Source organism: Scatophagus argus, chromosome 7, assembly GCF_020382885.2.
Source record: "Scatophagus argus isolate fScaArg1 chromosome 7, fScaArg1.pri, whole genome shotgun sequence".
In the NCBI taxonomy this organism is placed as follows: domain Eukaryota; kingdom Metazoa; phylum Chordata; class Actinopteri; family Scatophagidae; genus Scatophagus; species Scatophagus argus.
In genome coordinates, this window is record NC_058499.1 from 18257612 (window position 1) to 18273315 (window position 15704).

Consider the following 15704-nt stretch of genomic DNA (forward strand, 5'->3'; position numbering starts at 1 on the left):
AGGCCATTAATGACAGGGTTAGCTCAAATCAAATTTAAATCAGAATTATAATTGTCTTAAATTGACTGATTGGTAACTGTTTTTTCTTTCTTTTTGATTTTCTCTGCCCATGTCCTGGTTCTTATCGAGCAGTCCAGAAAGGAGGGCAGGGGAGCCCCATTGATTTTTTTCTGCTGTCCTTACTGTTCGCTGCAGTTGCTGTTCCTGTCATACTTTGCGACTGCTCCAAACCAGCCTGTGGTGGATGTGCGCTGGACAGATTAGTGGTTGTAAATTTAATGATTATGGAGGAACTATATATACAGTTAAAGAGTGTAAAATAAAATAATTTGTGTCATATTGATATTATTACAGGCGGCATGGTGGTGCAGTGGCTAGCACTCATAGCAAGAGGGTTCCAGGTTCGAATCCCGGTCTGGGCCCTTCTATGTGGAGTTTGCATGTTCTCCCTGTGCCTGCGTGGGTTTTCTCCGGGTACTCCTGCTTCCTCCCACAATACCAAAAACATGCACATTAGGTTAATTGGCTACTCTACATTGCCCCTAGGTGTGAGTGTGAGAGTGTGTGGTTGTCTGTCTTTGTGTGTTGGCTCTGCGATTGACTGGCGACCAGTCCAGGGTGAACCCCGCCTCTCGCCCGTAGTCAGTTGGGATAGGCTCCAGCTCCCCCTGGCAGATAAGCGGTATAGAAAATGGATGGATGGGAAACAGTGAGGAGGCTGCCCCTCTTTTCATTGTAAATCTAAAGTTTACATTATATAGCTGCATTATCCATAACCTAGCAGTTGTGTATAATATATACATATATATATATATATATATATATATATATATATATATATATATATATATAAGATGTCAATCAAACCTACCTGAAAAAAGAAAAATGCCCCAATTGAACAGTCTGAGGTTATATTCAGTATTACTCTCTATATTGTAAATATATAGGACCTGTTTTTCTAGCGATTCATATCATCAACAACTAGTCACACGATCAAAATCCAACACATATTGTGTAGGAACCTTTTTGAGCGGAACGTTAATTTTCTGTACCGTCTTCAGGTGCCGAGAAAAATTTGTCCGTCACTATTTTGTGTTCGTGTGGAAAACAACTATAGAGTCGGTGGGAGCTGTTTGGAGATTTAATGAGTCTGCGATTCTCTATCTGCCAGCATTACGACGTTTAGAGGTTTTACGATATATTGAGATTAACACACGGTTGTTAACCGCAGCAAGAAGCTTTAAAAGTGGCAACATGCAACAGCTGTGGGTGCTAATTTGACTAGCAAAAACGTTAGCTGTGTAAGCAAGAGTTTTCCAGTGATCCTTTGATCATGTTGGGACTTTTAACGCCCCACAGTTCTACTCGATATGTTCAAATATTTCTCAGATCATTCAAACAAACAAGCAGACGTAGATGTCTGTCAGTCAGTTGTCAGTCTCATGAGTACATCAGGAGATTTATCTCAGAGAACACAGAGATAGGTGGAGAGCAGAGCCTGACTCCAGAGATCAAACTGAGACTTTTCACCCCAAACTGTAGATTCTGGCGAGAAAGACCAGAGCTCTGGCCTTTCGATGACCCGTACTGGGCCATATATTGGCCAGGAGGACAGGCGCTCTCGAGGTATCTAGGAGTTTAGCATCAATGCGAACAACTGGCACTGTGTTTTATGTATGTGAGTTACTGATGGTAATTCTCATCTGGTGCCGTCTGTGTGTAGGTATCTCTTGGATAACCCTGGAGTGTGTAGGAGTAAGACAGTTCTGGATCTGGGAAGCGGCTGTGGAGCCTCAGCCATCGCTGCAAAACTATGTGGTGCTGCTCACGTAGTTGCGAATGACATTGACAATGGTATGCATCTGTGTTTGTTGTTACTGTTCTATGTTGAGTCGCCCACTGCCCCGGGTTTGCTGTGTGTGTGTGCACGTCACTTGGGTGGGTTAAATGCAGAGCACAAATTTCGTTGGAGTGAGTTTCCTCCAATGACAAAATATGTCACTTTCTTTTCTTACTTTCTTCTTTGATATTGTTTTGTCCTTTCTCTTATCTTTGGCAGAGGAAGCAGAGGGGTGACTCTGAACGTAAAATATGTTAAGGGTGAACAGTTTTACTACTGACTGAGGTACATGGAGTTGAAAGCTAGGTGTTCAGTACTAACAATGGGTTCTGAGAGGACTGCTGACAAAAACCTCAGCACTCAAGGTGCTGATTCTGTTCAATAGATCAACTTCAACACTTCTGATTGCTGATCTGTGTTGTTGGTCCTGATGCGCACCATGATGTATTTTGCAGATTAAGTGTGATTCTTTCTGTCTTGTCACAGACAATGGAGTGCATTTTAAAGCAAAGTATTAAATGAGTCGTAAGTAATGAATAAGCGCCCCTGTTTGTGTTACAGTTGCAGCCGTTGCAACCCACATGAACTGTGAGCTGAACAGCCTGGAGCCACTTCTTTGTCTCAGTAACAACATGATTGGTTCACAAGTTAAGGGCTTTGACATGATCCTACTGGGTGACATGTTCTATGATGAGTCCCTCGCCACCAGTCTTCACAGCTGGTTGGACCACTGCATCAAAGCCCACAGCACCCAAGTCCTGATTGGAGACCCTGGAAGAGCCCAGTTTGAGGAACATGGCATTCGAGGACATCTGCGGCAGCTGGCTCAGTTTGAGCTGCCAGAGTTCGTCAGAGAGGAGAACTATGGTCTGACTCGCAGCAGTGTTTGGTGCTACTGTCCTGAACTCTGAGGACAGGTTTATGTTTTGGTAGGGGTCCCAAACTCTACTAAGATATCGATTACACAGGATGAGGAGAGGGTCGTTTCTCCTCCTCTCTTGGATTCTTGGAAAACTGAGGTCATTGGATGAGTTCCAGATGTGTACCCCTCTTTTGTTGTAAACAAATACCCTACATAAGCATATGACTAGAGACCTTTCAGTAGTGCGATCTTCATTTGGCCTGGATACACTCACATGCATGTATTTGATGCTATGCTTTTTTGTAATAAACCGGTATCAGCGGAGATCTCCTTCAACATCTTCACATCATCGCTATCAATTATACAACAAGGAATACAGTACACCCCTCCGAACAGTGTCTGGCAGGCTGTGGTTGCTGCTGCACAGAAAGTTGATCATCAACAGATCAAGAAACTGACAGCTTCCATAAATGGAAGGCTTATGACTGTTATTGAAAAGAAGAATGGCTATATTGGTCACTTTTTTAAAAAAATGTCAGAAATTATTATTTGTAAATTTTGAGTTGTTTATTATTCTGACTTTAACAGAAAATAAACAAGAGAGATGGGAAAATTTTCATTCATTCATTTAGTTGCATAATAATTTTGCACACTAATAGTTGCCCAATAATTGTGCACACATAGACATTCTCCTAAGAAAGCCAAAACCTCACTTTTACATCTTTAAACATTCTGGTTTGAGGTTAATTAATAATTTTTGGATTGACCGTGAGCACTGTAGTTGTTCAATAATAAGATTAATCCTCAAAAATACACCTTGCCCAATAATTGTGCACAGAGTGACAGCTGTAGAAACATTAATTTATTTACACATCAGTTTAAAAAAAAAAAAAAGAAGTGAAATTACAAATGATGCCATTTTTGTCTCACTCACAGTTTGTTTCAGATAAACAAATATAGATTTAGTTAAGCCAGCACATTTCCCATCACGCTCCCTACTGCCATAGATACACGGTGAAAATTGTGAGACAATTTAGAAAGGATTTCTGTAATTTTTGTAAGAATATGATTGAAATATATTTTAAATGTATATCAAAACAATATCAAACTTTATTTCTCATAAAAATATATGGTTCATGTGCAAATATAGCATAATCATATCTTTAATGTAGGAAAATATAAAAACATAAATATGTAGCTAAAATATAAATTCAAGGAATGTTTAACATTTTTGTAAGACATGAGGAATTGTATTTTAAGAAAATGACTTTACATCTTATACAGTGGTAACTTGTGGTAACAAATATATCCAAAACCGGCACAATTTCAATTTATATCCAGTATGTCATAGGTGAGATGTCCAGGTCAGAGCCAGAATGTAAGTCTGGACCATACATGGCTATTTACATTTTATATTTAATATATTCTGGCATATTTTGTAGCAAGGAGTATATTTATGGAGAATTTACCACAAGTACAAGAACACAAAGAGATGAAATGAAAAAATGTAAAAAACATATGAAATGAAATTTTCTCAAATGCAGTATTTCCCAGAAAGAAGACAACATCTGAGTTAAAACTGTCTTCTGTTGCAAATGAACCTTCTGCCTGTCAAGTCATTCAGCCATGGATGGCTGTGTCTTCTCCCTGTGCTTTTTCTGAAACTCCTGGAAGAGGCTGGAGGTCTTATGCAGAGGAGAATACTTCTTCTCAGACTTTGGACACCATGCACCTACGGAGGAGTACATTCATACCAATAAGAAAAAAAACTGCAGTCAAAGCCTATATAATAACAGGGAAATGAAAAGAATCGATATATGTTTAGTTGTGTTTCTCACCTATTAACTTCTTGGCAGTTTTGTCAGGGTTCTTGTCTTTTCTTTCAACAAGGGCAGACTTATCTGGAAAAACAAAGAATGCTCAGCTCAAAATAGAATAGATCAGAATAGATAATATATATATAGATATATATCTATATATATAAAAAGAAAAGCCTCTTTTACATTTTCAACCTGCAAGTTTGTCTTTCAAACATATTGTCTTAACCAGACCACATATAATAATATAATCTAAACAGCTTCCTTCTGCTCATGACTGTCAAGATTCTCAGTCACATAATTTGTAATCTCACAATATTACTAAATGGAATTTTCCATATTTGAGGGTTACCAGAAGGATGACATGGGGTCAGGCAGAGAAGGCGGCAGTAAATCTGTAAGGAGGACAGGTGGCATCTCTGCTTGAGATTTATTCTAGCTGTTTGGGGCAGCAGGAGATACTTTGGTAGGGAGTGAGCCAACATTGCTGGGGCAGCCAAGGCCATAGGAGAAGACTGCCATCCTGGCTAGACACCACAGTTTAGGTGACACATTCTGAACGACACACAGTTCCTCAACCAGCGTACTGACAGTGGTCTATGAAGTGCCAAATAATCTTAGCAAACACAGGTGAATGCATTTCCTTGTTCAAAAACTGAAAGCCAATAGTCTAATTTTGTATATGTAAACACACAGAGTATTTTGAGGCGTATAGCATCTATGACATAATCTACAGTAGGTTTATAGAATGATCACAGGTGACCAGATCTTCAGAACAGATGTTCCCGTTCTCCTTGGTAACAAGGCTCAATAAATGTTGCAGCCTAAATCATCAGGCCCTAGGGCACTTTCTTCACTGATGGGTTGACCATTTTGCATTAGAAACCCCAGAAGAAATACAATAGCAGTTCTCACAGTCTGATATGAAGTAGATTTGCTGCAGGCATCCATGACTACAAAAAAACAAGCTAGTCCAGAGAGCAACTAATCCATAAGTGAAGAGAAATCTTTACCAGGACCAGACCGCTTCTGAAGTGTTCCTTCTACACAGTTTGTAGATACAAATAAACACAATCTTCAGAGATGAACTTACATTAGGTTTTACCAACCAAATGAGCACAATAAAACCTAGCTGCCCCAGCTGGAATCATTCCCATCACTACTCGTCCTCGGCTTTTGTTATCAAAACACCATTATTTTTATCACTGTCTATACTTCTGTTCTTTTGCTCTCTGAGAATTAATTTTGTCTTGCGTCTCTCAGTGACTGATTTCTTCCTGGGAGTTAGATCTCAAGAACATTCCGCAGTTCCAGACACCATTATATTCTGAAGCGCATCAAACATAACCAAAAATAAATAAAACATCATTAAAATGAATTATAGAGTATTAAACTTTACTCATTGGTATAATTGCAAGAATAAATGAGTAAATATTTCCTGCAAGACTTTGTCACACACCTGTACTTGCAATACAAGTCCTTTACTGCATCGATTTTGACTTTTCATTTTTTAAATCCATTTCTCACAAGGTCCCTAACCTTTTAGAAGTTTAATAATAAAGTCATTGTACTTTCCCTTGAATCTCAGTATCATGACTTACTTAGAGCAGGATCATTGGTTTCTTCTCCCTCGCTGGATCCATCTTTGAAACTGAAGCTCTTAGGTAACACGCTGAACCTCAGGCTATCGTTCTTGTGGAGAGGCATGTCAGCAAGGCTTCCATTTCCAGTGTTACTCCTCTTTTGATCAGCAGTCTCCTGGAGCGTGACCAAATTCTTCTTCATCTTCCTATCCCCTTGTTTGAGTCCATCAGAGAGGGACCTTCTCCTCTTCAGATTCTGATTTTGATAGTGCCTAGCATTTAGATTCCAATTCCAGATCCTCTTTTCATCATAAACAGGCAGTTTCTTGGTAGGACCAACTATTTCAGCTGTCTTGAGACTTGACCCAGATAAAGAGGCAAAAGTATGGTTCTGTGTCTTCAGTTTACTTCCAAGTCTGCTTTTATTTGGTAGAAATTTTCTGTGATAAATAAATGGTTTCACTGAATGTTCTTGCACCGAGTTAGTTTCACAAGGCTTTGACCTCAAAGGACCGAGATTCACAGAGAGAACTTCTGGAGGCCTTGTTAATCCATCAGACACAGCTCCTGGATCTGAAATATCTATCTTTCGGTGGCCAGTCAAAGTGCACTTGTCTTGTCGTGCTGAGCCATACAGCACCAGTTTTACATCTCCAAGGTTTGAGGCTAAAGGTTTGCTCCCTGTTGCATCAATTGAAACCTCCCTACACACTGAAGGCTGTAAATCCACATCAACAGGGGGTTTGCATTTGTTTGACTTCTTATTCACTGAAATAAATCTTTTATGACAACCTGGTCTCTTTCGCTTTCTTGCAACAGTTTTATGATTACCCGTGAGGCTCAAAGCTGTTTGGAGGGCATTTGTCGCACTAGTTTCAGTTTGTTCTACCTCAATTTCCAACGATGACTTTGCCACATCCGTAGATGTCAACTGAACCTCTCCACAATTCTCTTTGACGCCTGATATCTGACTGTCAATTTTTTTGTCACTACTGACTGAAATACACAGCTGTATTATTCCTGTAGGTCCCACTCCAGGTTCTGACCGAAGTTCGGTGTCACGGCCAGAGAGATCTTCATCCTCACTGTCACTTAAGAGGGTGTTTGGCTGGCTACTATTTAAGCTTATTTGGCAAAGGCTCTTTGGTTCTTTGTCAGGATATGAGTGACATTTGTGTTCATTTTCAGTGAAGGCAGTTGTTTGAATGAGTTCATTGCATAGCTCAGACCGACACTTAATTTGACTGTTGATGTTCTCTCCACTTTTCACTTGAGTCTCTTCTTCTGTGTGGACTTGAGACATGATTACACATAAGTTATCTTCCTTGTGTGTTGCCATCTCTTCCTTATTATATGTAGCGTCAGAGGAACTTTCACATCTTGGCTCCTTATTGCACTGGCATTTAGTCGAGGAAGGTGTGTTTGACTTACAAATCATTTCTATCCACCTTGAAATGCAGCAAACCTGTTGTATGGGACAGACAGACTTGTTCTCCAGTTTTGAGTCATTCAGTGTGGCATCTAAAGCCTCAGATACTTCTCCCTTCACAGAGCTAGTCATGACTCTTTCTGGCTGACTGTCTGTACCCATACTTTGTGACATCTGTCTATGTACCTCCCAAAAGATAGCTCTGGCCTCCTCTGGAGGCAAAACTTGGATTTTAAGTGAGTGAAATGGGTCATTGGAATTGACACTGTCTATTTCATTGGCAAAGACAGCTTGCGTTGAAGTGGCTTCAGTAGCGGAGGTTGAGGTTTGTTTTTCAGCCCTTGAGTCAACCAGTTCATTCGCTGTTTGTGAAAAGACCTCATTTGACATTTCACATGCATTTTGTGCAGGAATGTTGTTTAAAGACCTGACCTGATCTGGCTGGCTGTGATTCTCACGTGTGTGAGTATGATGCTTTAAAGAGCACGATAAGCCAAATTCTTTATCAATATCATCTAGCTGTTCATTGACATTCAGCCATGAGGATTTGTAGGGCAGTTCTGAATAAACTTCGTTATCTTTGAGGACATAGTAGCTTTTGTGTTGATTCTCAAAGCTGTGCTTTACTTGTGTCAATATGACAGAGTCTTGTCTTACATGTTCCCTGCAGAATTTTCTGATATTATTAATTAAGTCTACATACCAACCTCCACCGATCTTACATGACAATTTTTTAATGTTACCATCCCAAAACATCCTTAACAGTTTACTTGAAGAATTAAACATTGACACATCTCTGCTGATCTTATTTTGAGCTTTTTCATCATCTAGTATCAGATTAGTTAGTGTGTCAATTGTCCATGCTGTGGTTGGGACTGCAGAGAGCTCAAAAACTCTGGCCCCTGGATGAGGTGGATTCTCAGTTTTTCCCTCATCACCATTTTGACTCACTGGCACATTAGAAATGACTGATTGTTGAGCAGTTGATGCTACATGCTGGTCTACTTGCATGTTCGTAGCAAGTTCAGATCCTGCGTCATCCATACATAACTGTTTTTGTAAAACATCCTTATGCCCAGCTGAATCTGATGACACAAAAATATCACCACTGAATGCTGCCGAATGGCTGATTGCAGATTTGTTGGCCAAATGACTGATCGTGTCAGAAGAGGTAAACTTGCTGGCAACATGATAGCTTTCCTGTGACAATGGCTGGACAACAGCAACAGCTCTAGTGCCCGCACGACCAGGAGATGAGTGAATGGAAGTGTCATTTGCCTTGACCGATGAGAACATTTCAAGCATTTCATGACTGTCTGCTGCAGATAATTTGGTGAAATTATCTGTGGTGAAAATGCTCTCTGGCAATTTTATCAATTGAGATGCATCACTTAACAATCCAACCAGGTGCCCTTCTGAGACCCTGTTACATGAAGGAAAAAACACTTTGGTCGCCTTTCCTCCAATATCACTTGACTGCCTCATCTTTTTACTACCATTTTCTGTTGGTATGACATGAAACACATTTGGTATAGAGCTTTGGTGTGGTGCATTCACACTGTGCTGTGTTTTTGACATAATGATTTTAGGTGAAATTAGTCCAGAATTGGGTGGTAAGGATTGAAAGGCATTTGAATTATGACTTTGAGTCACAGTCGTTGTAAAAGGTGGCATTTTTTGATTAGACTCTGTAATTCTGACTCCATTGTGGGTATACACAGGGGGACAACTATCTGAAGCAGCAGTGAACGACTCACGTAGATCATCTGCAATTTTTGCGATCATCTGGCGCCTTAGTATTTGCTCTTGTGTATCAGCAGCAGGATTTAAGGCACAGTCATTCGTTTTTGACACAAAATAGCGAATGTTTCCTTCCCTGTCGAGATGTGTTGATTCTAGATGAATTGGGTCTTGTTTAGTTTTCTGATTCACAGTGAAAACATGCAAAATCTTCTCACTTGATGATGAGTTTGCAGTAATGCTTTTGTTTCTGACATACCGAGGGACAGCGGTATCATTACTTGGTGGAGGGATCGAAGGAGAGAGGCCATGTTGAGTCCTATTTTGTCTATAATTCTGGCTATGAGAAGTTTGTCTGTTGTGTGTAGCAGCGGACACTAATTCACTACTGCAAACCACACGTTCATGTGGAACTGAGGCAACTGTATTGTATGCTGAAACTAAATTATCAGATTGTCCATTCACATTTCGGAAACAGCTTTTCAGTTTGGAATTTGGGTGGGTCACAACATTAGCATCCTGTGTCCTGAATGACTGCTTCCCATGATCTAAGCCCTGTTTCCAATCTGCTGACATGTCTCGATGAAGATATATCTTGTTCGTGTTCATCATGTTGGGTGAACACTGGGTCGATGAATTGAAGAACCCATAGCCCGGATGAAAAGCTTGCTGAGTGGCAACCTTAAGTCCACTGGTGACAAGAGGGTTTCCACTTTGCATATTTGTAAATGTGTTTTGCAGATTGCCATGTGACGTAGCAGCTTGGAAGGGTGGTCCAACCTGTTGGTAGTGTCCATTTATCCCTGCACGAGAATACATGTTTGTCCTCCGTCAAGCCTTTGAGTCAAGTGAGTGGGCAACTTTCCTGGGGGAAAAAAAAGCAAAAATATTTAAGAGTCATAAAACTTTAATTTTCTCAATGATGAAATACGCATCTTTACATCAAAACAAATCAATTTGGAGGTATTTGGGCCTCAAGTATACATACAATCCTGATTTCTTGCATACATCCCTGTCTTTTTGGTGTTGTTAGTGTTTACTTGAAAGAGCACACTTATTCATTACATTTAATTATATCTGATCACATTCCTATCCTAATTTTAGTTCCTATTTTTTAGTTATAGTCATTCATCATTTTTAAATTGTATCCTGCGTCGGCATCATTTTCTCATCTTTGGAATGCGGACAGGCATGTTCTGTTTTGAAAATTTAATATGGCACGCTCGCACACAAGACATGGAGACCAAACTGTCTTTTGAGTTTTATTTCTTTAAAGAAACCGTCACAGTCTCACAGGTCGCAGAGCAGTCAGAAAGTGGAACAAGAACGTAGTGTACAGTACATATTTACACAATGTGCCGCATCCCTTAGCCTGTGAGCACGTTCTTGCTAGTCAAATTAGCACCCACAGCTGTTGCATGTTGCCACTTTTAAAGCTTCTTTCTGCAGTTAAGAAAATATATCATAAAACCTCTAAACATAGTAACGCTGATACTACGATAGGGAGTCGCAGACTTAAATCTCCATACAGCTCCCACAAACAGCCTTCTGGTGTCTGTTGAAGCAGTCTTGTATGGCTTCCCCGAGTTGGTTGATGTGAGAAAGAAGACACATTCAGTGAGAGAGTAAGTTTCAAAACAAATTTATTCATACAAAGATCTTTGGAGAACACAGCCTACAGAAATATCTGATCGCACGCTAAGCGCTCTGTGTTCTGAAGGTTGCACACAAAGTCCCTGAGTTATCTACTGTTGTAGCTTCCCTCCAGACTATGGGTAGCGTCCCTGCTTCTGATTAGCTGCCCATGTGGTGAGTCAAACCCTAGCCGGTTGAACCCTAGGGTTTGACTCATTTCAGCTGTCAAAAAATCATATCCTGTCATCATATCTGTGCAGGCTTCTTCACTGCACCCCTTGCCCTTTTGGCACTTTTCCTTTTTTTGTGTACTGACCCCTGCATGCAAACTTTCAGAACACAGTCCACCTTTCCAATTCCTTATTTCGGTTACACAAAGGTTATATGTAGCATTAGCACAGGTAAGGTTATACAACTTCTTCTTAATAAAAGTATGAAGCTTATGATCCCACATGTCAGACTCACACACACATACATCATTCTATACTGTGACGCTCAGACATTCAACTGTAGAAAAAAAACACATTTTGATTGAAGGGGGACTTCACAGCATGGATGGAACAGCAGACATTCATACCAATGGTTTCACAATGTCCTGCTGGCACGCACTAACATTGAACAGCCTCTTCTCAGGAGTGGCAGGAGTGTCAGAAGCTCAATCAGAACACACACCATTATTTTAATATCAGATAGTTTTTATATTATTTACTTGCAAATCAAATTTAGGAAAATGTTAGATGAGTGTAGGGTTTTAAAAAATCTGTGATTCTAAGGTACATCTAAGGTGACTCTTGAGTACACACATTAGAGCAAAGTGCCCCAACCAGTTTCCTACAACTTTCCTATAACCTGGCTGTGAGAGCAGTGCGTGTGCTAAGTGGGAGTTCTCACCTATTTTTTGAGTTGCATGCATGATTCTCGGCAACAGTAGACATGAAAAATGATGTGTGGATAAGCATGTGCTAATAGCCATGAGCAATTCCAATGTTCTCTTTCTCTCTGTTACAAAACACACCCAGGTTTTTGATAGATCAGAATAGAATAGAGAATAGTCTCTGTTGTCATTGTACATGCACAACTAAATCGGAACGCAATTGTGGTATAATTTTCTGACAAGACGTGATGTGCTGAAGGGAAAACTATATGCAATGCCTTATGATAGTCGTGTGCCATACCTTGTGATAGTCATGCCGTATTAGGTTTAAGCAAGTAAAATTAAGGAAGAACATCAGCATGATGAACTTGTGAACTATTCACATACTATTCACACCGCTTCACTTTTTCCACATTTTGTTATGTTACAGTCTCATTCCAGAATGGATTAAATTAAATTTCTCCCTCAAAATTCTACACAAAATACCTCATAATATCAAAGTGAAACAAGTTTGCTTGAACTTTTTGCAAATTTATTAAAAATGAAAAACCAAAATGTAACATGTACATAAGTATTCACAACCTTTACCATGACACTCAAAATTCAGCTCAGGTGCCTACTGTTTCCATTGATCATCCCTCAGAGGTTTCTACAACTTGAGTTGAGTCCACCTGTGGTAAATTCAATTGATTGGGCATGCTTTGGAAAGGCACATGTGTGTCTACATAAGCCCTCACAGTTGACAGAGCATGTCAGAGAACAAAACAAGCCATGAAGTCGAATGAATTGTCTATAGACCTCTGAGACAGGGTTATGTCGAGACACAGATCTGGGGAAGGGTATAGAAAGATTTATGCCGTATTAAAGGTCCCTAAGAGCACAGTGGCCTCCATAATCCACAAGTGGAAGAAGTTTGGCACCACCTTGACTCTTCCTAGAGCTTTCCAAACTGAGTGGTCAGGGTAGAAGGGCCTTAGCCAGGGAGTTGAACAACAAACCCAACGGTCACTGTGACAGAGCTCCAGTGTTGCTCTGTGGAGAGAGGAGAACCTTCAAGAAGGGCAAACATTTCTGCAGCACTCCACCAATCAGGCCTGTATGGTAGAGTGGCCAGATTGAAGCCACTCCTCAGTAAAATGCATATGAAAACCTGCCTGGAGTTTGCCAAAAGGCACCTGAAGGACTCTCAGGTCAGAAGAAACAAAATTCTCTGGTCTGATGAAACAAAGATTGAACTCTTTGGCATGAATGATAAGCGTCATGTCTGGAGGAAACCAGGCACTGCTCATCACCTGGTCAATACCATCCCTACTGTGAAGCATCATACTGTAGGGATGTTTTGCAGCAGCAGGAACCGGGAGGCTAGTACCGGTAATGGTCAAGGGAAAGATGACTGCAGCAATGAACAGAGACATCATTGCTGACAACCTGCACCAGAGTGTACTGGATCTCAGACTGGGCTGACAGTTTATGTTCCAACAGGACAACGACCCTAAGCATACAGCCAACATCACAAAGGAGGCTTCAGGACAACTCTGTGAAAGTCCCCGAGTGTCCCAGACAGAGTCCAGACTTGAATCCTACCATCTCTGGAGAGATCTGAAAATGGCTCTGCACCGACACTCCCCATCCAACCTGATGGAGCTTGAGAGGTTCAGCATTGAAGAGTGGGAGAAACTGCCCAAAAATTAGTGTGCCAAACTTATAGGATCATACGCAAAAAGACTTGAGGCTGCAATTGCTCCTAAAGGGGCTTCAACAAAGTATTGATCACAGCGTGTGAATACTTATGCACATGTTATATTTTTATTTTTAATAAATTTGCAAAAAATTCAAGCAAACTTGTTTCACCTTGTCATTATGGGGAAAAAAAATTAATCCATTTTGGAACAAGACTGTAACATAACAAAATGTGAAAAAAGTGAAGTGGTGAATACTTTCCGGATGCACTGTAAACGTAAAGAGCATTTCATTGCAACCTTGCATTAAATTATTATTTTTAAAAAATACCACAAGCAAATGCCAAGAAATAATGATGTCTGGGACTAGTAATAACTTAGGCAAAATTGGAAAACAGGCTTAAGGAAAAGAAATATTGGTGTAATTTGTCTGGAGAAGATTATTAAATAAAACGAGGACACCCCAAAAATGTCCTAGGAATTGAGGAGCATTTGAAACAGAAAGGTGTAACATGACAATCAATCATATATATCAATCAATCAATTACTAGTGCTCTTTTTGCAGTTAATACAACTGCATATCACTTCTTGAATATGGAGACATTCATACACAAACATGCACTGTAGTCTTGTAGACTAATTTTGTTTTGTTCTAAAGGATATATTAATTATAACCGTTACAGTGCATCAACCTCCTCACCTGTGAGACAGATCATCATGTTTAACTTGTCTCATGTCTGTTTGTCCACAAACCAGCTTGGGGAAAGGGCGCTGTCTCATTGCATGTCTCTGCACTTCATTTGTGTGTGAACGATGAAAGCGTTCTACGAGAACTTATTGTTTTTTTGCTTATTATTAAAATGACACCATTAGAAAAAATGGTCAGCAGCAGAGCCTCTGAAGCAGATAACATTGTCGTTGTTGAAACTAAAACCTTGATTTGCATCGAGTCAAGCATCTGCTTGTATTTTTCTGCACAAACTGCGGTTGAAGAAGCTGAGTTTCCCCTGCTTATTTGTCTGCGCAAACTGCGGTTGTGCGAGTCGAGTTTCCTGGCCAAGCGAAGATTGTATTGATGTGTTTCACCGTGATGTGCTATGCATTAGCTGGTGAAAGCGTACAGCAAGAGTCAATGACGATTTTCTCAGTAACAGGCAAAACGATTTAAGTCAAGACGTAGGCTAAAACCACTACAGCACATGTCGACATATCAGTATGTAGTGGTTGTCTACACCGCTTAAATAACAAATGTACTAATCACTCAAGCTGCGAACTTTGATTATCTTTGCTAACTTACTTTTAATCGGGGTCCAGACAAAGATCAAGGTGTAGAGGCGTCTGTGGAATCTGAAGTCGGAGTGGTAAGCAAATAAAGCTCCTCTAACTCTTAGACGTCCAGTCATCCATATTGCATCCGTTTTAGCGTAGCACCAGCCGGGTAATCCTGCATAGAGTTGCTGTTAAAGCCGACCAGTCCTTCTCATTCTGAACACAGCCAAGGTTTGCCCCACCGCTATCACTGCTACTTTCTGTTTGTCCTTTCCTTTCACGGCTGTTATAAGACGGTGTTCAATGTGTGACGCCATTCACAGGGAGGAGGACCTCGCGGGCGCGAAGAAGTATTTATGAACTTCTCATGAATAAAGAAAGCTCCCCAGTTACTCGCATTCCCAGGTATTGCAAAACGATTTTTTAAATGACGTATTCGTGTTCCTCTGAGCGCAGATTAAGATCCTCCGTGAAAGATCGCGACATCATCATCTTCAGCTCTTGGACACCACACAACACGTCGGTGTTTTGTTGTTTTGTGATTCCTGAGTGTTTGCGGACAGTTTCCACCACAATGTGCAAGTATGCCACATGACCAAAAGGATTTTCTATACACCCACTATAAAATAAATTGAGATAAATTTGATTATACTTCGATTAGCCTGGAGAACGATGGATGTATTAGGTTTTGTTGAGGCCAAAATTCTATTTAACTGCCTCACCCGCATTCGTTGATGTGAGAGTAAGCAGTCGGAGAGAAAAGAGTTTCATCAGATGAACAGCTTTATTCACGATCGGCCGAGCGTGGAGATCATCACAGTGCATACAATCGATGCCACCAGGAGATCTGACTCATTGTTGACTGTCATTAACTTTATACTGTCTGTGTCCAGGGTGTAGTCCCCTGCTGATTGGTTCTTTGTCTCTTGTGTAACTGTTTTGGGGAATGGTCGTCCTCTGACTGACCCTTGTTTTT

The 15704-nt window shown here is 40.4% G+C and overlaps 2 protein-coding genes across 2 annotated transcripts; one reads left to right on the forward strand and one right to left on the reverse strand.

Moving 5' to 3' along the window:
- The first annotated feature begins 1063 nt into the window (after window positions 1-1063).
- etfbkmt (electron transfer flavoprotein subunit beta lysine methyltransferase) lies at window positions 1064-3026 on the forward strand. The gene is made up of 3 exons (XM_046394289.1): window positions 1064-1626; window positions 1724-1854; window positions 2402-3026. The coding sequence occupies exons 1-3, from the start codon at window positions 1334-1336 to the stop codon at window positions 2749-2751; spliced, it is 774 nt and encodes a 257-aa protein (XP_046250245.1). The 5' UTR covers window positions 1064-1333; the 3' UTR covers window positions 2752-3026.
- A 518-nt stretch (window positions 3027-3544) lies between these two features.
- si:ch211-106e7.2 lies at window positions 3545-15636 on the reverse strand. Its single transcript, XM_046394288.1, has 4 exons — window positions 14757-15636; window positions 6121-10136; window positions 4541-4603; window positions 3545-4434 (listed from the first exon to the last, which is right to left on the reverse strand). Exons 2-4 carry the CDS (start codon window positions 10088-10090, stop codon window positions 4319-4321), a joined length of 4149 nt encoding a protein of 1382 aa, XP_046250244.1. The 5' UTR covers window positions 10091-10136; window positions 14757-15636; the 3' UTR covers window positions 3545-4318.
- Window positions 15637-15704: the final 68 nt, after the last annotated feature.

Excerpts from the sequence above, each read along its gene's own strand:
- etfbkmt (XM_046394289.1), top strand. The coding sequence starts at position 1,334 with ATGTTGGGACTTTTAACGCCCCACAGTTCTACTCGATATGTTCAAATA. Across the intron at positions 1,627-1,723 it reads GGAGGACAGGCGCTCTCGAG|GTATCTCTTGGATAACCCTG; the intron begins GTATCTAGGAGT and ends GTCTGTGTGTAG. Across the intron at positions 1,855-2,401 it reads TGCGAATGACATTGACAATG|TTGCAGCCGTTGCAACCCAC; the intron begins GTATGCATCTGT and ends TTTGTGTTACAG.
- si:ch211-106e7.2 (XM_046394288.1), bottom strand. The coding sequence starts at position 10,090 with ATGTATTCTCGTGCAGGGATAAATGGACACTACCAACAGGTTGGACCA. Across the intron at positions 4,604-6,120 it reads AACCAATGATCCTGCTCTAA|ATAAGTCTGCCCTTGTTGAA; the intron begins GTAAGTCATGAT and ends TTGTTTTTCCAG. Across the intron at positions 4,435-4,540 it reads AACTGCCAAGAAGTTAATAG|GTGCATGGTGTCCAAAGTCT; the intron begins GTGAGAAACACA and ends ACTCCTCCGTAG.